This window comes from Lutra lutra, chromosome 9 (assembly GCF_902655055.1).
Source record: "Lutra lutra chromosome 9, mLutLut1.2, whole genome shotgun sequence".
NCBI lineage: Eukaryota > Metazoa > Chordata > Mammalia > Carnivora > Mustelidae > Lutra > Lutra lutra.
Genome location: NC_062286.1, coordinates 80,333,627 through 80,356,005, shown reverse-complemented (window position 1 = coordinate 80,356,005; position 22,379 = coordinate 80,333,627). Strand labels below are relative to the sequence as shown.

The window sequence follows — 22,379 nt, the reverse complement described above, 5'->3', positions numbered from 1 at the left end:
ATTAATACTGAAGGGCTGTGTCCCAGAGCCTGCCAGGGGTGCTGGAGGTCCATGGGGGCGACTATGCAATCCTGAGTCTTGTCCCCAGACCACAGCCCTTGTTCTGGCACCATGGATGGGACACAGTATGTGTGTGTGTGTGTACAAGGGGAGGTCTGCAGATGGGAACTGGGGGTCAGGAAACGCTTGAGTCTCCACTACTGCCTGACTCTCTAACATCTGACCAACCAAGGTCAGCTCGTTTCCTGAGTAGGAAGGCTTCCCCTCCCTTTCTCCATTCTCTTCTTCGTAGGGTGAGCTTTCTAGACCTTTCTCCAGGACTGGCATACCAGGTGATGCCACGTGTGGCCTCAGGCAGTCTTGGTCACTGCAAGGTTCCTCAAGCTGGGGGTGAGGGTGTGAAAGTAGTAACATGATACTAATTGTTTAATCACTGCAGACTGAATGTGTTTTCCTAAAGCATCACAGTGAAAGGGAAGCTGGGCCCCCACCAGCTCCAAAAAAGGCCCTTCCTCCCTGGAACAGCAAGGCTGTCCCCGCAAGAATAGGGCTGAGGGTGAGGGCGGAGGAGGCAGGACCTCCATGAGGCCATGGGAGTGGGAAGTTCTCGCCTGCGCCAGGCGAGAATGGTACCCACTCTCTTCCAAGTGAGTGGCTGCAGCTCTGGGGGTGCACCTGATGATCCCATGGGGCACACGAAGAAAACAGAGCTTCTCTGCAAACCCCAGTCATCCTTCCAGATTGTGATGCATGTTTCTTTGATACGGGGTATACTGGCATGGGTGTGACGTGTTTTAGGAGAGCATTGGCATGGACTTACTTCACGGCGAGGTGGCTGGTCAGGCCGCATTGCAGCAGGCACCCTCGGCACGCAGCTCTCTCTGGGTGCTTCTCCACCAGGCACCCACGATGCGCCACCGGCAGTGCCCACAGGCAGCAGGAGGCTCAGGCCCACGGGAGGTATAGTGGCAGGTGGAGGGGAAGCTTACTCCGGTGGCCCCACCCAGACCCCCCCCACTGCCTCCTTCCAGCCCCCTCCAGACTTCAGCACCTGCCTAACACCCCCCCATCTCCCCCTGCTCCCACCAGTCTCTTCCCCGGCCCCTCCCCGCTTCCTCCCCCCCCACCCCTCCCCACTCATGGGACCTGCCCCGTGACTTCTCAGGCCTCTCTTCCTGCAACACTCCCTCCTCACTAAGCGCTCAAAGCCTGTTCTGGGTTACCTATTGGAGAAAATGAACATGCTGCATTCCTTCCAAGGATCTCTTTATTCCAGACCTTTATTTCAAATTGCCCACAACTTGGCCCAACCCTCAGAGGCTTCCTCCAGAGGAATGCTGCCAGCAGAAATGCATTTGGTGCCTATCCTGTGACCAATAACCAACTACCAATCTTTGGGCATCCGGAGGCAAATCAACAGCATTTGCGTCTCTCGTTGGTTTTTTTCTAACAGAATTTCAGAATAAAAATAGATCTCTATCATATATATCTATATATCTATATTTATACACACACACAGAGACAGAAATCCTTCAACCAAGCAGTGAAGGCTCTGATGTCCTCTGCTGTGTCCCTTGTGGTGCGGGGAGCCAGGAGGGGGCAGGCCCTCTCTGGGAGGCACCCGGGGGTGCGCAGTGCTAAGCCAGTGTGGTGAGGAGGGTGGGTATCCGACAGTCCCTTCTCCCTGAGGAGCAGACTGGGCAATGACGAGCAGGGCAGCCCTCATCCAGTCTTTCCACACACCTTAAGATGAGAGAGACATACCAGATAGAGCTTTAAAAGTAAAACCCAAAGTGCAGATAAAAAAGGAATTCCCTGATAAGGCCACCCCACCCCATGCCACCCCAGGGGGCGGAGTAACTTCTTGGGGAGAATTCCAAGACCATCATGCAGCAGGGCTGGGGGAACCAGGGCAGACACCCACCCACCAGCCCTAGGTCCCCGGCTGACAGAGATCTGCTCTGTCCCCTGCACTGGTCTCTGACTACAGTCCTCACTGGGCCTCAGGCACCGGGGGACCAAAGGCCTGTAGTGGAAATGGACTCTGGATGAGAGGTACTGGGGTCAGTCCCAGAGACTGCCCACCTGCGTATTATTATCTCAGAGGGTTCTGCATTGTATCCATTGCCCAGAAACCCAAGGCCTGAAGGAGTATGTTGATGCAAAGTGTGAGGAAGAACTGGGTCCAGCTGCCATGTTTATATCCTAGGGTCTACAGCCTAGGGCTTAAGGAGGCCACTTGGGCTGGGGCATGGTTCCAGAAAGATGTGCATGGCAGAAATGGGAGGGGAGTTAGAACCGGTGCTCAGTGCCCCTGGCCAGGCACCAGAGGCCCAAAAGGCACTTGACAGCAGAGAGGAAGAGCAGTGGGGCCCAACCAGCCTCATGGGGTAAAGAGGAGCATCCTGCAATAGCTCAAACCTGGGAGAGGAACCCAGAGATCCTATGCTCTTCCCACTTGCCAGCAGAATCTTCAAGCTCTGACTGCCTGAGGCAAGACCTGAGAGTTACCCAAAACCCAGTCCTGAGACTGGGGCTAAGATCAGGGCCCTAGGGTTTCCCAGGCACAGAGGCACAGGTAGAGATGAAGTTCAGCTGTGAGGCTCCCTGACCTGCGCTCTCAGGTAGCAAGTCTGGTCACCAAGACTCTAAGTCACTTAGGGTTCAAGCAGACATCTCCCAAGGCACTGAGCTAGGAACTGGGGAAAACCCTCTTGACCTAGTCAGAGAGCAGTTCATGGGGTTCATCTTTGGTGCTGGAGATCAGGGAGCTGAAGTTCGAGGCCAACACCTGTGCACAGTCACTGGGCAACCCAGGACCGGGGATGTGGAGGGTGGCAGGTGTACTATGGGAGCTTCTAGACAGTGGGGAGCAGTGCTTAGGAGACCCAGGCCCTTATTGCACATTGAGATGATGCCCAGACACTCTGGGGCAGATCCTCCCTTGCTGATGTGGCTTCCCAGCTACTTCCTTCCTCATAAATGCCACCAAGGCGGTCTGAATCCCAAGGAGCAAGGGATTTGCTTTCGATGCAAATCTGGTCCACTGGGCTCCAGATGAGCAGCTCCCAGACCCAGCTGGCCCTGGAGGGAAAGCAGGACTGGAGTGGGGGAGGCGAGGAGAACTAGGACTGCAGCCTGCAGAAGTGTTCCCTAGAGATGTATTTCCCTGAGGCCCCACACCTCCCCTGTCCTGTGCTCCCTGCTGCCTGCCTGTGTCCACCTGCCCCCTGCCCCCTAGGGCAGCTCCCTCCCACCCTGCCGCTGCAGTGCCAGGTCACAGCTCTCTGGGGATGATGGAGAAGGGAAGCACTGGGCTGCTGGCCTCCAGCTCGAGGGCAGTGAGAAAGCAGTCGACAGCAGCCTCGCTCTGGCCCTGGGCCTGCAGCACTTCACCCAGGCCCTGCCAGGCCTCATGGCAGGTGCTCTGCCTCTCCACGGCGTCCCGCAGCACCTTCTGGGCCAGACTCTTATGGCCCAGCTGACTCAGCATCAGACCCTGGGGGGCAAGCACAGGGCAAAGTTAGTGAGGGCACCCTGTGGCAGGAGCATCCTGGCCATCAGGGCAAGGGGGCAGCTCAGCCACCAGCAAGAGGGCTCAGAGTCTCAGCCTTGTCCTTAACCCATGCAAATCGTACCTGTCCCCACCCTGGCCCCCCGAATCACCCACCATGGGAGCTCTGTCCCTCCCAGCCCCGAGGACGAGCTTTCAAGTCAGCTGACCCAACTGTGTGCCTGCCCATTATAACTGGGGATGCTGGCAAGTTACCTCTCTTTGATCTTCCGTTTCCTCAGCTCTAAGTGGGAAAGACCGCAGTGCCCACCCTAGGGTTGTCAAGTTTGCACGAGTCAGTAACGGAAAGCACTTGAAGAACATTGTCTGGCATGTGTGAGCTCTCAGTCAGTGGGTCTCTCACCCTGAGGCCTTGCTGCTGCCCTGTGGAGCCACCCTTCCCCCCAGGGGTGTGGAGGAATGTGTGCCGCAGGCTTCAGTCTCTACAACCTGAAGGCAGAACCTTAAACTTATGGGTGTGTGTTGCGGGGAGGGGGTCACAGCTCTTTGGCCTGCATCAGCAGTGGTCTTCCTGGGACATCTGGGTCCTGGGACCTACTGCCCATCCCAGCCTGGCCCGGCAGGTGAGGGTCACAGGAGGGCGTTTGCTGGGTAGGACAGGCTCTGGTAGATGAATCAGGGGTAGCTAGGAAGCTTCGTACTGCTGTTTGTCTTTAACAACCCTGCTGGCAGAGAGAGGAGTGACAGGAATTGTCACAGAAGTTTGGGAAGTGAAACTGGGACGGTGTCCCTTCTATGTCCTCTTTCACTCATACTGGGAAGGGTGCAGGGAGGTGGGAGGACAGGGTAGTGAGTAAGAGGTGGGGGACCAGGACCCCCCTTTGGCCTCCAGCCCCAGAAAGGCTGCTTTGCTCCATCCCACTGATCTGTGTCCTAGCCCTTAAATGCAGCATGGGATGGCAGCACGGGGGTGTTGGGGGGAGGCTCCACTCATTCAAAGATGTGAGGTAAAGCCTAACACCGACTTCCTGGACAGGCGGGGGCTGGGCTGGGGGAGAGGAGCTGCCTTCTATGTTCCTGGAGCCCCCCCTCGGGCGCCCGCCCACTGATGGCCATGTACATTTTTAGCTGGAACATTTTCCTCCTCACCACGCTCCTCAGAGTTAGGCCCTCTGTTGCTATGGAGACCCACTGGGAAAGATGCACATGCCCGATTTCCTAAAGTCCTCTGAGGCTTGGAACACAACCAGCGAGGCAAGAGTGAAAGATGGCACTCAGGCAGCCCTAGGCAAAGCCTCTCCCTCTCCCAAGGTGCTGGCCGTGGTCCTGGGGGGTGGGACAGGGAAGGAAGGGGGAGAGGTCTTCATCTTGCCTCTTCAGGCCAGGGCGAAGCTGTCCCCAGGGAGCACCACGGATGGGGTGGAGGCCAGGGGAGCTGAGGCGGGGCAGGGCCGGCCAGGAGCCGTGCTGACTCAGGGCCGCCTGGGAGTGGAGGGCAGCATCCAGTCTGGCCAGTAGGGCCCTGGGCCAAGCTGTGCTGCCGGCATGGCCTGGGAGCTGGACCCTGAGCAGCAACCGATGGAACAGGGCCCACAGGGAGGAGGGAAGGCAGGCGAGACGACGGGCCGCCAGACACCAAAATTAAGCACCAAAAATGGAAGGTTTGCGCCCTGGGAGTCCTGCCCATGAAGGAGCAAGAGAGGACAGATGCGAAGGCCAGCGGGGCCTCACGGTGTGGGGGCGGGGCCACCGTGGGGTTTACACCCTCAGTTCTCTGGATCAAGCTTCCACGGGAGATTTTGTTTGAAAAGAGGGCTCTACCGCTAAAAAGAGTTTGAAAACCCCTGATCTCCAGCAGTGTGTGGGTGTTTGGTAAGGGGCCAGATATGGCCGCAGGCTGAACAGGGGTGTGTGTGTGTGTGTGTGTGTGTGTGTGTGTGTGTGTCTGTCTCTCTCTTGCTCTGCTGGTTTTACTCAAGGTCTGCAGCAGGCTTCTCTGCATGTTTCTTGTAGAGAAAAGAGCCAGGGCTCCGCAGCCAGAAGACCTAGCTAGGCTGGGCTGGAATCCCAGCTCTGCCACTGACAAGTGCAGTGACCATGGGCCACTGGCCTCTTTTCTCTGAGCTGTGGTTTCCTCATCTGTGAACCAGAGGACAGAATGGTACTTCCTGGTAGGGAATTGTTAAGAGTCTGCAAGGATGAATTTGCAATCATGTAGGCAGGGCCTACAGTGTGCCGACAGCAATGGGAAGTGTCCCCAGGATGAGCAGAGGGTCCTGTCAGAGTGAGGAGTAGATGATTTCTCTAGAGGGCAAGGCTCCCTGTGGATGAAGACTCGGGACTGGGGTGGGGTTGGATCACATCCCCCATACCCTGGGGTGCTGACCTCAGAGTCTGAAAGGAGACACCGGGCTGGGGTCAGGCTGGGGCCCCGAAGCCCAGGGCCTGTAACAGGATCTGCTGCCACCTGCCTGAGACACCCGTCTGTTCGTGTTTGGTAGCAACTCGGAGCTGTTTGCTGCCTGACAACTGGGCAGGGCCAGCCTCAGGACGACGTGAGGTCTCACCTGCTCTGCCCCCAGCCTGGCGCTGTGCCAAGGGCCCGCCATCACCACCCCCTGCCCTGCATCCCGACCCTAGCCACCCCGAGAATAGGGAACACTGTTCCACCCAAACGTCCCCAGTGACTCTTCCTCACTCTGGCCAGGGGGCACCCTGAGCCAAGAGAAACCAGACCTGCCAGTAGGTGACTCAGCCTCTGACCCTCACCTGGGAGACGCCACAGCCAGGCAGCCGCAGCAGTCGGAACGCAACGTGCGAGTTGCTCATGGCCGTTGAGCAACACACCTTTGAGAGGGGGCCAAGGTTACAGCCATTCAGGGAGGGCAGGGCTATGGGGAAAGGCCCCGGAAATTCCCAACTTCATTCATTCCTCCTACCCTCCCTTCCTGGATCTCAGGGAGGAGAGAACATCTGGCCTCATCTCAACCACCCAGGACCCTCCTCCTCCAGCAAGCCTCCCAGAATAGCACCTCCGGGCCACGCCATCGCCTTGAGGTTGTGACTCATTACTGGTGGGCTCTCTTGTGCAAGCCATCTTAGGCTGAGAGGGGCAGGGTCCGTGGCTCCTGCCTGCTTGGCTATTCCCCACAAGACGGCAGCTCAATAGAGTGCAGGTGGGAGGGTCCTGGGTTCTGAGCCCGGTATCCCAGAGGCACTTAGGTGTGCGTGTTTGCTGACCTGCTTAGGGCCACAGGGACAGGCAGCCCGAGGGGCCCTCTGAGGGGGACCCTCCCTGTTGGAAGATAAGGTTCTCTGTGGGGGGTACAAAGACTGCAGCCTGGGATGGGGATGAAGGAGAAGATGGATCCCTCCTTCCTTTCTCAGTATTGCTACTGCACACCATCTCACCTCATTAATTCAGTGACTGACATTGTTGGCCAAGAGGGGAGGGGTAGCAGGAAGGTCCCGGCTGTATGTGTCTTTTTATTCTTCTGGGTTGGGGGTAGGGGGACCCTACCCTGGGAAGCAGCCCCCAGCGCTAGGCCAGCTGCAGGCCAGGCTGAGAGCTCCCTCCCAGTTCCTACCCTCAAGTATTTATAGAAGTTATTTTGGGAATTTTCTTTCTGAGCTCAAGGCACATTCCTGGGATTCTGTAACAGCCTTTCCAGCTGGGAAGCAGGGAATCATTGCTGGAGCCTCCTGGTCCCAAGAGCCCTCTGCTTGGGGACCCTGGGCTGCAGGGAGGAGCCTGGGGTGGGGCCACCTCTGAGGTTGCTCCCTTCACCCACCCTGAGGCAGACACACCCTGCGGGGGAGGCCCACATTTCAGCCGGAGCTGAGGCGCTCAGGCCCTCTCCCGATGCCAGGTTCTCCCAGGTGTCAGCCTCAACCCGTCCAACCAGACTGGGAATGAGGTGTCTCTCCGGGCTGAGAACAGAGCCCACAGAGCACCACATCCCTCCTGGAGCTGGGGCAGCTCCAAGGCCCCAGGCTGGTCTCACCTCCCTTTTGGGAAGAGGGGCACAAATCCTTCTAGACCCCACCCAACATCTGGTTGACAAGCTCCCCTAGGCTTTCATCCGAAGAGGACAAGAGACTCACTTAGAGCCCAACTAGGTGGGGGTAGCAGAGGCAGCCATGCTCGTGTGGCAGAACCCATTCCTCCCTTCAGGCTCCTGCCTACCCCCACACCCCCAGGTGAGATGTCGAACACCAGTGGGCCTCTTGGTGGTGGTGGTGGGGTTGTCTGTCTTCAGAGGGCCATGGACAGACTCAAAGGTGAACAACAGCTTGAGAAGAAAGCACATCACCTCCTAGGGGGCTCTGCCTTTTCCCCTCCCACATTCTGGGCTGGTTTCAGGTTCTGGGCCTCTGGAGGCTCTGCCCACTCTAGAGCATAGCTGGGCCCTCAGGCCTCGGTCAGGAGCCCGGTGGGTGCTCCGACTGAACACCCTGTGACGAGGAGTGAGGGGGGCGCCATCGCAGAAGCTCCCTTCTCTGGATGGGAGGCGAAGCTGAGGGGAGGGGGCTCCTAACCCACTGGACAAGTGGAAGGCTGGAGCCTGCTGTACCTTCCCATCACAGGGAGTCTTTCAGACCATTGATTTTGGAGCTAAATTAAGCCAAAAGTGATGTGGGAAACAAAGGCAGAAGAAAAATTATTAAATTTCCTTACCATCTACAGCCCATTGACAAGTCCTTGAAACAGAGTGAACTTCCTCTAGGGACTCAGCTGCCCCGATGTTGACACTTTGCTAAGGGCAAAAGGCAATCCTAGTCAGACCCCTCCCCTCCAGGATACTGTAAACCTACTTTAACATATAAAAATCCCTCTGGAAACTTCCTTTATCTCTAAACCTAAGATATGTTGGCAATCATCCCCCAAGCATAAGGCCCACTGATATGCATCTGAAGGGTCTCATGACTAAGGTTTCATTAGATGGTAAAAAATGACCTTTCCCCAACAATAGCTCAAGGTCCTGGAAACCTTGCTTCCAAAATTCCTTAGAGACTTACACTATCCCTAGCCCCCTTTCAACTTGTAAGTATATAATGGGCCATTCCTCATGACCCCAATGCAGCTCTTTCTGCCCACGGGTCCTGTCCCCGTGCTTTCATAAAATCACCTTTTTGCACCAAAGACATCTCAAGAATTCTTTCTGGCCGTTGGCTTCAAACCCTAATGTTTTCCTACATCAAGAGTGCTTAAGGATCATTCTGATCAGAGTCTATGATGGGTGGCTTCCCTTCCATATGCTCATCAGGGATGCTGAGGACTTCAGGAGCCCACACTTAAGCCCAAGGCTTTCCAAAAGTCTTGAGCCAGAGCCAAGGGAACCTGCCTTCACCTTCTTGAAGGTCTCTGAGCCTGGGCTGGGGGCTGCACCAGCCCAAGAATGAGGTGGGTAGGCAGGGGCCTGAACCCTGGTGAGGCCACCACTGGGGGACAGGCCCCACACAGCGAGCCTCCAGAAACTCCCTTCTCCCTCCCGCTCCGCTCCACTCTACTTTCCCACCAGGGAATGCAGTCCTCAGGCAAGACTTGGGAGGGATGAGAGAGAGAACTCAGAATAAAACAACAGCACTAGGAGGCCAGATGGCCAACAAGACGTTCTTACTGAGCTTTCCTGCCAAATAGAGCAATGTTCCCTGTCTATCAGAGCTGGTGGGGTAAACGCAGATTCTATGGAGAGGAGCTGTGTGTGAGCGTGCGTGTACGCACGTGTGTGTGTGTGTGTATGTGTGTGAAGGACTCAGGGTCCCTGCACAGACAGCACAACACAGCACAAGACTTCTGGGCCTTCCCGTTCTTCCCAGCTGCCTGCGCCCTCCTAGCTACTTGCCATAGTTCAGGAAGCCAAAAAGGAGGGAGAAGACTAGAGCAGGTGGGGTGTCCAAGACCCCAAGGCATCAGGCCCCAGGAACCAGAAACCCTGCCGTTCTGTGTGCTTACTGGCCTCAGCTGGCACCAGGGAACCTTCAGAGGGCCAGGTACTGGGTTTTACTCTGCAGCTGCTCAGGACACCTTTCCTCCTCCCAGTCAGGAAACAAAAAGAGGCTGAAGTAGCCTGGCCTGACAGAGGCCAGAGCGAAAGGCCAAGTAGGGCCTCCCCAGAACCTGGCCTGTCCTGCTCCTCCTCCCCAGCCGTCTCAGGTCCCCAGCAGGCCTCGTCTGCTGAAGAGACCAGCCTGGAAATGGTTCTCGCCCTCACCTCGGATTCCAGCCTATTGAGCCCTGCTCTCAGCTAAGGTCAGCCTGGCCTTACACTGTGGATACTCCTGTACCAGGCACAGGGCATTTGGGTCTGGGGTCCTGCACAACCTCTGCCTTGGCCAGAATCATTTGATGGGCTCAGTGAGGACCAAGAGGCTCTGCTACAGTGACTCTCTGGGGCTCGGCTCTGGGCCTCTCTCTACTTGCCGCTACAAACCGCGAGTGTCTGATCCTGGCCTGGGAGCCATGTTTCAGCATGGAAAAGGTAAAAGTCACCCCAACTACTGGGCCATTAACTTATAGAATTAGTTAACCGAATGCAAACAGGAGACCTAGGTGTTTGGCACTGTGATTACCATTTTCCAGATGAGAACACTAAGGTGCCAAGAGGTTGGGGTACTTGGTCATGGTGGAGCAGTAATATAGGGAAAGGGGGGCTTGGTCCAGGTCCGTGAGACTCAGAGCCGAGCTCCCACCTCCAGACACAAGCTGGCTCTGATTCTACCACCCCAGCCAACCAGCCCCAAACACAACCTACAGATAGCTCTGAGGCCCTGGTCCCTGCCCAGCTCCCCCTCCTCCCTTCTCAGCACCATGGCAGCCCACGGAAATCTGGACCAATGACTCCTGCCCCAGGCAGCAAAGTGGGACATCCTGGTCAAAGGCTGAGCTCAGGCTTCGGCCCTTTGCCACCAAGTCTTTCACACAAATGGTGACAAAAATGCATGTTGATTTATCTTTTCACAGCACTCAGGTCATCTGAACGTTAAAAGCTTCTTTGCAGGTCACAAGGGCCTAAATTATTATCCCCATTAGACAGAAGGGAAAACAGAGCCAGTGAGGGAAGTAATCTCCAAGAGCCCCGGAACACAAAGGCTGTTAGGGCTGGCTCTTTGTGTCAGGTGGGTCATCTCTCCTGTCTAGTCCTGCCTTCTAGGAGCTCTGTGCCACCAGAGCTCACTCGTCTGGCCTTAGAGAGCAGAGCCTGCTGTGGGATTCCTGGAGCACCTACTAGGGGCCCAACCCAGAGCCGCAGGCCTGGGTGGGGCAGGGTGGGCCAGAGCCCAGGTTCTGCTGATTCAGGCCCCACCTCAGGGAGAGGCCAGGATGGTGGTGGGCAGCTTCTGGGGTGTGGGGGATGCTGTGGCAAGCCCCAGCCTGGGAAAAGAAGGACCAGAGGTTCCAGGGCCAAATGGGGCCGGCCACGTGGTATGGCCATGCCCCTGAACCCCAAATGCACCGGAGAAATGAGCCGGCAAGCTCCATGCTGGGAGCGAGAGGGAACGAGTGCAGGGAACTAATTCACTGCCACATGCTCATCAGGGCAACAGATGACAGAAACGCTGTCTTCCTGTCTTTCCAGGGGCATCTGGAGGAAGAATAGGCTGGGTCATGAGGCCAGGACTGCTTCAGAAATTATATCCCCAGGAATTACATCACAGGACCCAAAGTTCATTCAGGGCAGTTTCCCTCTGCGGCTGGGGGGCCTGCGGAGGAAAGGGTTCTGGGGAGACAGGGCAACCAAAGCCTGGAACTCTGTCCCAAGAAAGAAGCGTGACCACGGGCAGGGGCCAACGAGGAGCAGGGAGTCCTGGCCAGAGAGGCGCCAGGAAACCCCAGAGCCTGTCGCTGGGAAAGCAGGGTGGGGTGCCGCCCACAAACACGGGGTGGGGCGGGGAAGCAGCATGCCTATCTACTTGCAGCTGAGGGTCTCAAGGGTTTTCCGCAGTGAGACAGCCTGCATCGAAGCAACCATGCATGTGGCTCCGCCAAGGGGCGGGGAGAACAGTCAGTCTGTGGCCAGGGCTGGTGACCCTCCCAGCACTGAAGTCTTCCTCGGAGGGCTCTCCATGGCTTGACCATTCCATCAGTCACTCCGGCTTGCTTGCCTTCCCCGGGCATCTCTGTTCCCTCAGAGATGCAGAGAGCCTTCTGGGAGGCGGCGGGGCAGAGACAGGCTCAGAGAGAGGGCTGCAGGCTGCCTCGGATTCCTCACCACCATGACCATGGAGTCCAAACAGTGTCACCTGGGGACCAACACCTCTGCTGATCTTGAGAAGGGCCATGCCTCCTTTCTCCTGTTTCTTCAGGGTGGGCAAGAAAAGTTCAGGTTTCCCCTTCTTAACAGGATGCTTTTGCCCATAAATTCCGGGCTGAACACCCAGGCCGAGTGAGCAGGCTTTCTGGCTACCGGGAAGGGAGGCCAAGACAGAGCTGGCAAAGATGGTCAGGATCTGCTCCTGAGGTTTCGATGGGAATTTCCATCTGTAGGGAGCACGGCTTTTTCTTTCTGCATCTGGCAGTCTCCTGAAGTGAGCTGGCCATCCGTGAGCCCCGTGGAGGAGGCAGCCCGCAGGGCCAGGGCCCGATGGCACAGACTCCTCATGGGCCCTGGAGAGGTATAGCTAAGCTGGTGTGTCCATCCCACCTGCTGGGTGGGAAAGCCTGAGCTGACCCCAGCATGGAGCCTGAACCATGGAAAGGCCTCCCATCCCTGCCAGGGCCGGGGGCAGGGGTGGTGGGCAGTAGGCCTGGGAAAGTAGAGAACCTACTTCTGGGCCAAAGTTCATGTTCTTAGAAATGCCTGCCTCCTAAGAGCAGTAGCCCAACACTCCCCAAGGCTTTCTCTGGCCTGTCCCTACATTTCCTGTCCCATGCACACAGCCACAGGGAGAGGCCGTGAGGCGGGGCTCCTGGTATTCAATGATCTTGCTCTCCAGATGTAAGGCTGAGCCCGGCACCCACACAGCTCACCAAGGGATCCAGAGCTCTCCCAGCCCAGGCCATGGGTGGCTATGCTCTCAGGGGAGGGGCGCCTCTCCTCTCCTTGCTCCCATTAGAGGCTGATGTCCTCATAGAAACACGGTGGTGTGGCAAGGCCAGGACGTCCTCCTTGGGAATCTGCTTTGGCAATGACTGCATGGGGAGAGGATGGATACCAGTTTCCTTCCATGTTCCTTTCTCCAGATAATTCTCCAAGGATGCACCAACCTCCAGAATTCACAAAGGTTGAGACTACTGATGGGTCTCTCTCATTCTCTACTATTTTTACAGTGAATCCCTTACACAAAGGCCAAGTTGACTTAGACCACCAGGGAGTGGCTTCCCTCATGTTGTACCATGGTTTAAAAGATCCCAAGGTCACACCAGTGCCCAGTGAGAAAAAGTGCTGTGATTGATTAGCAACGTCTGGACTGGGTAAGGAACTGGAGAGCAGGGGCCTGTATGCTGTTTGCCTTCTCTGATGTTGCACTGTAGACCTCTAGAAGCATCACATCCTGTGATAAGCACTGGTCTAGGAACGACAGAGATTATTATTCATCTGCCAAAGGAGACATCAGGAATGTGGAAGTTATGCGTGTCTTTTCCTTAATCACCCGAGTGAATTAGAGCCAGAGCCAGGATGAGATCCCAGAGGTCCTGAGCCTGCAGCCAGCCTCGGGAAGACACTTATATTAGGGAACGCAGGAGATCAACATGCAAAGGTGTTCTTGTGTCTTTGGGCAAAGAGGGCTTCATAAATCTTCTCCAGGCTTGAAATTTGCTATTCTCCAGGCATATGTGTGGGCTGCCGGCAGGAACAAAACGTGTGGAAAGCCAACGGGTTGCCCACGCCAGAGCTGACTGCCCCTCTGCTTGCCTGTGACTTTAACAGTGGGCAGGCCTGGCTCTGACTCGCTCTCATTTCATCCCCTCAGCCAGGCACCCCGGGGAAGAGAACAGCGGCCATTTCAGAAACATCTGTAGGGAGCCACTCTGGGCTGCTATTCTGTTACCATGGAAACCCGCCTCTGGAACTGGCCTCAATTTCAGGAAAACAGCTACAAACAATAATGAGCATAAATGAAAAATGGGCCACTGTTACTTCAAAATCGTACCTGTTACTGGACTTCATTGGGTTTTAGGGTCCAAGACGCAGGCTCTGCTCTGCAAGCGCAGAAGACAGATGTCCCTGCCTGGCTGCAGGCCTAACGGCACAGCCCACATCCTCCCTAATCAAGTTTCTGGATGGGACCCCCAGGGAGGCATCTATCACAGGAGCTCATGTCTGAACTGCGGGAGGAAGGAGGATGTGCCTTGCAAAAAACAAACATTTGCTGAGCAGACTGCAAGGCAACACTCGGCCATGTGGAGGGGAACGTAGGCCAGGGTGTGACGTCACCGCGTAGGCGGTCTTCAGTTGACGCGGAACATTCGCACAGGCCCAGGGCAGACATCCTTTAAGAAATCAAGCAGCAGGAATAACAGCTGAGCTGGGAGGCTCTAATCTGTTTTCAGGGGCTACTGGGGTTGGGAAGGACCCTATAAAGACCACCTGGCCTGGCTCCTCCCCCAAGTAGGATTTCTGTTCTCTTGGCAATGACCTCACCAGATAACTCCTGAGCTTGTACTTCTCCTATTCTTGAGAGCTATACTGTCGTTCCTGACACAGAGCGAGAGCTATACTGTCATTCCTGACACAGAGCGGAAATCGAATTCCCCATGGCTTCTCCTCAGGAAGGAATCAGAACCCTTTTGGCAATGACAAACCTGCAGCCATCTGGGGTCATTCTGACCCCTCTGTGTTCTGCATGTGGCTGATGTTGGGGACACCTTCCCCTCAGAGGATGCTCATTTGGGGCATCTGAGGTGGGATCTGCACCCTAATAGGGGAACACTGTGTTGCTAAGGGATGTTCCTAAATTATATTTCAAAATCACTGTGTTGACACATGCCTGCACACTCTCAGAGCATTACATTTATCCTGATAACCTGCTCTCTGAAAGCAGCTAAGGAAAAAATAAATAAATAAAAGTAGCTAAGGAAAGGAAGGAAAACCAGTTATCTCGCCGGTCTACTATACCAGCTGTCAGAGCAGGTATTCAATAAATGTTTCCTGCACCAGAGAATCCCCATTGCACAGATAAGTCAAACTGAGGCTCAGAGAAGGGGGCCAACTTGCTCACGATCTCCTGGAAAGGGAATGGCAAGGCCAAGCCAAGAACACCAGCATCCTGCTCCCAGCCTTCCAGACCTTCCCACAGAAAGTCACCGAACCCTGGGCACCCAAGTCCTGAGTGTCACACCCAGCAGGGGCTGCTGGGCCCTCTTACCCACCCCCCAGGGGCTATTTTCCATGTGTGCTCGAGGAAGGCCTGTCATGACAGCCCACCCATGACATCCTCTGAATGCCACCAAAGAGACACAGAGCTCCTCCGAAGTGGGAGCGGTAGCCCAGTGAGCATCGAGGGCCTGAGGACTCCCAGAAAGCCGGGCATTTTGCCTAGAGTGTCCAGGACAAGGGGCTGAGTAGGAACCCCTTTGGGGTTACACTGCTTTACAGAAGCTTAGAGCAAAAAGGAAGTCACAAAGAATATCAACCCATCCTAGATTTTTCTCAACTCAGGCAGGCTCTGACAGAAGGGGAATGGCCTGCCGCCACAAGCCGGTTTGCTCTCTCCCAGCAGAGCAGGTAGGGGGCCACCTCCCTGCAGACAACAGGGCCCACACAGACGGTAGAGGGGGTGAGAGAGGACGGTTCCGAGGCCCCTTTCGGGCCTGGGGGCTGACTCACCAGGCTATGCATGATCCGCACGCCGTCAGGGTTCACTGTGAGCGCCTCCTTGTACAGCTGCTCGGCCTCCTCCAGGCTGCCCTTCATCTCAGCTAGCCGGCCCCGCATGTAGAGTACCGAGTGCGAGGTGGGGAAGAGGCCCGCTGCCTCCTGGATGCAGAAACCTGCCTCCTTGAGATGTCGCTGCTCCATGAACAGCTCAGCTGTGAAACCAGAAGGATGGTGGGAGGTGACCATGGGAGGAAAAGTCAGAGGCAGAGGTCCTCTCCCCACATCTGACCATAAACCCCCAGAGTTCGAGGGTCTCAGGTGATTGGAACGTCCCCTGGAGTCACGGCAGCATGGGCCCAGCTGGCTCCAGGCTGTGGGGGCAACAGCACGGGACGGTTTCTGAGGGCTCTCTTGGTATCAGGCATAGACCATCTCCACCAACACGACAGCCTGCACACGAAGCACTTCTATTACCCTGCCTCGGGGAGGGGTTTCCTGGGCACAGAGAGGGTAAGGGAAGCTGCCTAAGGCCACAGGGAGAGTGGCCATAGGCACAGGGAGAGTGGCCATAGCGGGCCAAAGCCTGCTCCCAAGTGTCTTCTCTCACTTACTCCTCCCAAACGGCGCTCTCATGGGCCCTGTGCTAACAAACTAGGCTGGGGGCGGGGGGTCCCTCACTCCAGTCCCTCCATAGAAAGGAGCAAGACAGCATTGGGCTTCCAGCAGTTCCGGCCTCCCCCCAAAGCTCAGGGCTTTCTGCAACAGCAAGAGAACAGGGGATGCTCATGCCTTTCACCAATAAGCTGGGAAGAGCTGTCCTATAACCAGTTGGCCTTCTTCCCCTAGATCACTGGAAAATGGGGCCATCTCTGATCCCAGGCCAACCCACATAAAGACATACTTCAGATCCACACTGCACAGGTACACACCCAGAGCAGGCACTTTTTAGAAAGAGACTGGCTAGGCGGGCAGCTCGGCCTCGTGTCCCGCTCAGCCTTCCTCTCCTGGCAGCCCTGGGCTCGGCTGCCCCTCCCAGGGCTGGTGCCTGCGCGCAGATGGGAGCACAGAAGGGCACGCAGAGCCTGGCTGGTGACTGTGCCAGGAGCTGTTCCTAGCACTGGCCAAGGGCTGAGGTTACACTAATTCGGGTTAGGTCTAGGGTGGGGTGGGTAACAGACATCCCCAAAGAAGCTCCCAGAAAGAGGTGGAAAAGCCGGACCCAGGCATCACGTCTTCCTGCTCCAACAAGCCGCAGGAAGGAAGCCTAAGGCCTTGACCGCGGCGCACAGCACTTGGGGTAATCAGCATGAGTGTTGCCTAAGGTTCATTGTGTAATCAAGAAGCTTGCCACATCCTATAAGACGACAGAGGCCTTTTTCAGCAAGGGGACTCTTTTCCTCTGGTGGAGATGAGAATTTGGAAGAATTAAGTAAACACAGAGGAGCCAGGCCCCCATTATCAGGCTAGAGAGAAACTCAGGCTCTTGTCCCCGTAGACAGCCTGAGAGGCACAGTCCCAAGGCAGAAAGCACGGGAAGGCGAGGCCAGGAAGGGCAGGCTTTGAGCCAGGGCCTTGCTGGGAGGGCTGGCCAGAGCTCAGGTGCTTGTCTAGCTCGACCTAGGCTCTTCTCTCCTCTCCTCTGCTGTTGTGTTCCCTTCCAGAGCTGCTGCTTGGGGCTCTGAGCAGGCTGGCTTCATAGTGAGGGTCCAGTATACAACTATTACGTACTGACAATGTGTCTGGCCCTTCCAGGAGAAGAAGAAAGAGTGGAGGTGGAGGGAGGTGGGACAGTTGAGCAACCAAACCACTGGAGCGAGCCAAGGCAATGTAATGACACGTGCCAATTCTGAAAGCTCTGGGCACTCAGAAGGGGTCAGGTCAGCTGTGCTGGTGTGGTCAGGGAAGTCTTCCTGGGGGAGGCAACATTTGAGCTGGGGCCTGAAGGCACAGGGGCAGTTGGACTGACACAGAGAAGGGAAGCTGTGCCGACCCAGACAGCTGGGTTCCACCATAACCGAACTCCCCAGGGTTACTGGGGGCAAGGAGAGAAGCAGAAGGAAGTGTGAGGTGTGAGTGTTGGGGGCAGGGAGGCTGCTTCCTCTACCACCAGGAGCTCAGAAACTTGGCTCAAATGCTAGGCCCTCCACTCCCCTCACCCGTGCCCAGCAGGCCCGGCCCACCTGCCGGCCTCATCCTGCCCCTGCTCATTAAACTGTTTACAACTCTCTGGCCTGCCTTCTGAGTCCTTGTCTCTGGAGGCTGTCTCTTCCTTGGGGGCTCCTCCCAGTGCCTTCATATCAACAGATTTCAATTACAGGGATCCCCACCTCCCTCTTTCCTCGGGTCCCTGGGCCTTGTTGGGCTGGCCACACACCAGAGAACATGCCCGGAAAAATAGGTAGGGCTGCTTTGGTCCGATGGAATTCATTACCAGTTAGGCAGGAAACCAGATGACACAGAACAGAGCCAGTGAAGTGAGGTCTCCTGAGGGCTCCTGGCCGCCTTGCACACAGTCCCTGGCACGCTCAGACTCCAGGGCGGGGCCTCTGCCCTGCAGCCAGACCCACAGATCTGGGGGCTGCGGGGCACCCCTTCTTCCCAGCCTCAGCATCCCCGGGCAACTGTTTTACCAAACATGGTGCTCCCAGCCAGCCAGCATCAGCTCCAGCAGGAGCCGCACGTGGCACCATGCCTGTCCACTGCCCTGATTTCTCGACCTCCCGGCCTTAACTTCTGGGGCCCCAAGGTACCCACCCATCCCGGCCTCCTCCCAGCCAGGGCTGGAGCAGTGCTCCCTGTTACCCGACTTGGCTACTCATAGTCCGGGCCACCACCCTGGCAAACAGCCCTTGCTGTCCCCAGTGCAGAGGGGCCTCTCCCATCCCCTCAGCGCCTTCTCTCTCCCTATGTCCTGATTTCCCCACTTCTCTCATCTTCCTGTCTGCCTACCCTTGACCTCCCCTCCTGCCTCTGTGTCCCAGCTTTCCTCCCTCTTCCATCCATCTCTCTCCACCCACCCCACTCTGTGCTGCTCTCGGCAGGCTCCAAATGGAAAACATCTGTTCCCTGGAGCTTTGCAACAGTCCCTTTTATTATTTTTTCTCTGAGGCATCCTGATCTAACCCCGCACCCAGAGCTGGTTCCAGTCTTTCTTTCAGGATGCGGGATGAACCCCCTCTCGATGGGCTGTTTGCACACAATCTTGGCAGGGAGGGCCTTGCCCCGGGGTCTCCTCCTGAGCTGAGGGGCAGGGTGAGGGAAGGCTCAGGGTCAGGTCTGCGGCCTTTCAGGGGCCTCCCCACGTGAGAGGGGCTTCCTGTAGACCCTCTGTAAGACCTCAGAAAGGAGGGGCACCCAGGCTAAAGGCAGAGGCACCTCAGGGGGAAGCTCAGGAAAGAAGGTTAGGCCCTTAGCTAGCCTTGATCTCCAGAGAGGATCACCAAAACTGCCCCCCTAAAGGACATAAGCATCCTCCCCACAGAGCAGACCTTCAGGACATATGAACACCTAGAATAAAGGAGAAGGAAGAGAGGAAGACAAGGAAGGAGAGAGGCAGCTAGGGAACCAAGAGAATAAGAGAGAATCCAAAGGTCTAAAGGCGTTCTGCAGGTGGTCTGAGACCCTCCACCTCAAGAACCCAGAGAGGGGCCCGATTTTCCTCCGGCCACAAGGGAGTCAAGGCTGCAGGGCCTGGACTCGCAACTTCCTATCCCCGAGTGGCAGCTGGGAGGTGGGGGTGCCGCTGAGAAGGGAAGAAGAAAAAGCCCAAGCAAGGGAAGAGGGGACGTGGGAAGAAGGCACAGAAGGCAGGAGGGAGAAGGGCGGGGAGCTGGGATGGAGGGGAGTGTGAGGGAAGATGAAGAAAGGCATGAGAGGTGAGGGAACAAAAGCACAAGAGGAGCATGTGGGACCAAGAGTAAGGCAGAGCTGCTCCCTTGGCTGTAGTTCTTTTGCGGGGGGGGGGGGGCAGGGGGAGAGAGAAAGAGTAAGGGTGGGGAAGGGAGAAGGAGGATCTTTTCTCTTTTTTTTTTTGAGAGGGAGAATCTTAAGCTGAGCTGACACGGGGCTCGGGGCTCAATCTCACAACCCTGGGATCACGACCTGAGCCGAAGCCGAGTCAGACATGTGAATGTCTGATTGAGCACCCAGGCGCCCCTCCCTTGACTATAATTTTATGATGAAGATGATCTTTTGGCTTGACCCTGGCCACCCCATCCCAGTTCCCCAGTCTGCCCAGTTCACAGGGTAGCTTTTACCTACCCATGCCCAGGACCTCCTGAGGACTGCCTCCATAGGTGGCCCCCACTCTAAGCTGCCTTGGGCACAGCTTCTCTGCCCATCCTACAGGATCTCTGGGCATAGATCCAGCCTGGACGGGGGGCTGTACTGGCTCTTGCTTGACGCATCTGTTTAGCAGCTGTGGCTCTGTGCCCAGTGCCCAGACATTGTGAATCTGCCATTTGGGAGCCGAGACTCAGGCCAGCTTCCCTGGACCGAGTGAAAGCCCATGGCTGCCTAGGAGTGCCCTGGACCTCCAGGGCACGGGAACCCTTCCTTACATCTCTCTCCCTCCCTCCAGCACACTGTTAGCTCCCAGAGACACCAGCTGCAGTGACAGAGGGAGGTGGGCCATCTTGCTCTTCCAAAAGGCACCTCTCAACATGTGGACATGGGTGCATCTGTGAGGCCTCGTGCCACGGTCACACGGACCCGCTGCCAAAGAGGCAACATTCCTGGAACTCCTCTCTCAAGGGGAAGCCCCCTGTGATGTTTGTCACATCTGACTGGAATAGGACAGAGGTCTGGAGAGGGCAGGCAGGAGGATAAGAGTTAGGAGAGGAAGGGTACCATCTCCCAACCTAAGTGGGGGGACTGATGGGGCCGTGATAGCCTGGGGTGTGATTCATCCTGAATGAAAGCTGGGGGACGAACTTCTTCGGAAATGAAAAAGGAGGACATTCTTCCCTTACTGAGCATTTGCTGTAGGGGCTGGAATCGTTAGTCGGCGGGTGGGGATAGGGATGCTAGTGAGGACACTCTCAGCCTAGGTCAGGTAGATGAGGTTAGGGAGAAGTTTTTGCCTCAGGGATGTGGTCCCAGCAGCCCCTCATTCCCTAAGTGCTCGGCACATGCTTGCTGCTAATGGCTTCTGGAGTGCAGATGCTCCAGAATCCTCCCACGCTCAGAAGGGAAATCCTGGGACACTTTCTTACTTCCCTTTCCGGATGTGGCAGGTGTCCCTCAGTCTCTTCTCCCTTTCTCCAATAATGACAGAGCCCCTGGTTTTTCATGGGGCATACAGACAGCCAGGAGAGCGACACTTCCCAGAGTTCTTTGCAGCTAGGTGGGGTCATGTGACGAAGTTCTGTCCAGTGGATCATGATGGAGACTGATGTATGCAAATTTCACACTATATCCTTACAGGGGGGATTGTCCCCTTCTCTTACTCTCGCTAGTTATGCCTTGGAATGTGAATGTGCTGAAGAGCCACAATGGGCCACAGGGGTGAGAGTGACACCCCATGGAGAACAGAGACCACACAATGGAAGGAACCTGGGTCCCTGGACCAGGAGAGCAGAGCTGTTATCCCAGTCAAGGGCGCCATCTCTGAATTGTTACGAAAGGACAACAAAGTGTCTACCTTGCAGAAGTCCCTGCGATTCTGGATCCGTCACACACACCCAAACCTGTCTCCTGATGCCACACTGCCCAACCCTTACCTGGCGCCACATTCAAAGCATTCAGATTTTGTTCTCAAGAGTTTTCTGGGGGGCTGAATATCTTAGGATAATGTCCAGAGAAGAAAGGCTAATATGCAAATTACTGAAGGACATGTATTTATACTGATAATTCCCACGCCTGATTACAAGCTTCAGGAAGGCCATTGAGTTAACCTTCCTGGAGTTACCAGACTATACTAGCACCCTGAGCATAAAGCTGCATACCTGAACCATGGAAAGCAGACTTGTGGAATGCAAACACATGTTCATTTGCTGCTGGTAGGAGACAACGCACAGCAATAAAAAAAAAAAAAAAAAAAGACCTTGGGAGTTCCAGAGTAGACAACGCACAACTCCGGGATCTGATCACCACCTCACTGATCCACGTGGTGAAGGCCCCGTGTGGGTGCAACCTTCTACCCCAGGCACATGGACGGGCTGGGGTTCCAGTGTGCCTCTTGGGAGCCGGGCTGGCTCCATGTCTTAGAAGAAGACAGGGGGCTGTTTGCCTAAGGGGAGGGCTTGCTTCATATCCCTCTGGAGTTTCAACCTTCCTCTTGCCACTTAGGACACAACAAGCTGGCTGGGGAGCATGACCCTCACACATTCCTAGCCTCCTAAGGGACCCTGATACACTAACTGGGGCCATGTTTGCATTATTAAAATGCTTCCCTGTTTAGCCTGTGCAACCTGGTCTGATTTCTTTCCCCAGATTCAGAACCTCAGGTGGGAGAGTAGGCGGAGGACTGCATGGTAATGGGGCCATATGTGAAATCCAGGCAGAGGAAAGCCTGAGATTCCCGGTGAACCACTTTCTGCCTCTAACTTGCAATGTCTGCTCAGCTCAGGAACTTTTTACCTGCAGCCTCCTCTGCGTCTCCCATCGGGGGTGGGTGTAGGTGCCAGCCCTTGGGGAGAGATGGGCTCCCATCAGGGAACCAGAAAATCAGGGAGGAACTTCCCTGAGCACCTACTATGTGCCCCACACGGTACCAACTGCTTTACTCATGAGCTCATTTTAGATCAGGATGGGCCCTAGGGGGCTGGCATTAGAACCCAGCCCTGAGTGATCCCAGGGTTGCCTGTGTCCCCAATAGTAACTGACCCCCTCACATTCCACGGCAGCAATGATGCCCTTACCTATCAAGAGGGACTGTCACCTGAACAGCCACCTCAGGGTTACCAGCCCTCTGCCATCGTGAACTACACCCCCAGACCTCATCTCTTCTCCAGCGATTCCATAAGCTTTCTGGGGTCTGAGCTAGTTTTACTCAGGGGAGGGTGGGCAAGAAGGATGGACAGGGCCTGTCTTTGAGACCAAGAAGGCTACCCCTCTGCACTTTCTTCAAATCTTCTTACATTTGTATTTGCTGCTGGAGAGCC

The 22,379-nt window shown here is 56.0% G+C and overlaps 1 protein-coding gene across 7 annotated transcripts in view; it reads right to left on the bottom strand.

The window, feature by feature from the left end:
- Positions 1 to 1,262: 1,262 nt before the first annotated feature.
- Positions 1,263 to 22,379, bottom strand: part of TTC7A (tetratricopeptide repeat domain 7A) — a 116,592-nt gene continuing 95,475 nt past the window's right edge. For 4 of the 7 annotated variants that reach the window (XM_047745512.1, XM_047745510.1, XM_047745511.1 and 1 more), the window contains 2 exons: positions 15,286 to 15,488; positions 1,263 to 3,499 (listed from right to left, as the gene is read on the bottom strand). In XM_047745512.1, coding sequence (XP_047601468.1) covers positions 3,278 to 3,499; positions 15,286 to 15,488 — 425 coding nt within the window. In that variant the 3' untranslated portion in view covers positions 1,263 to 3,277. Of the gene's footprint in view, positions 3,500 to 11,908; positions 13,027 to 13,108; positions 13,169 to 13,596; positions 13,950 to 15,285; positions 15,489 to 22,379 lie in introns of those variants that run through there. The other 3 variants (XM_047745513.1, XM_047745515.1, XM_047745514.1) reach the window with 3 other exon arrangements.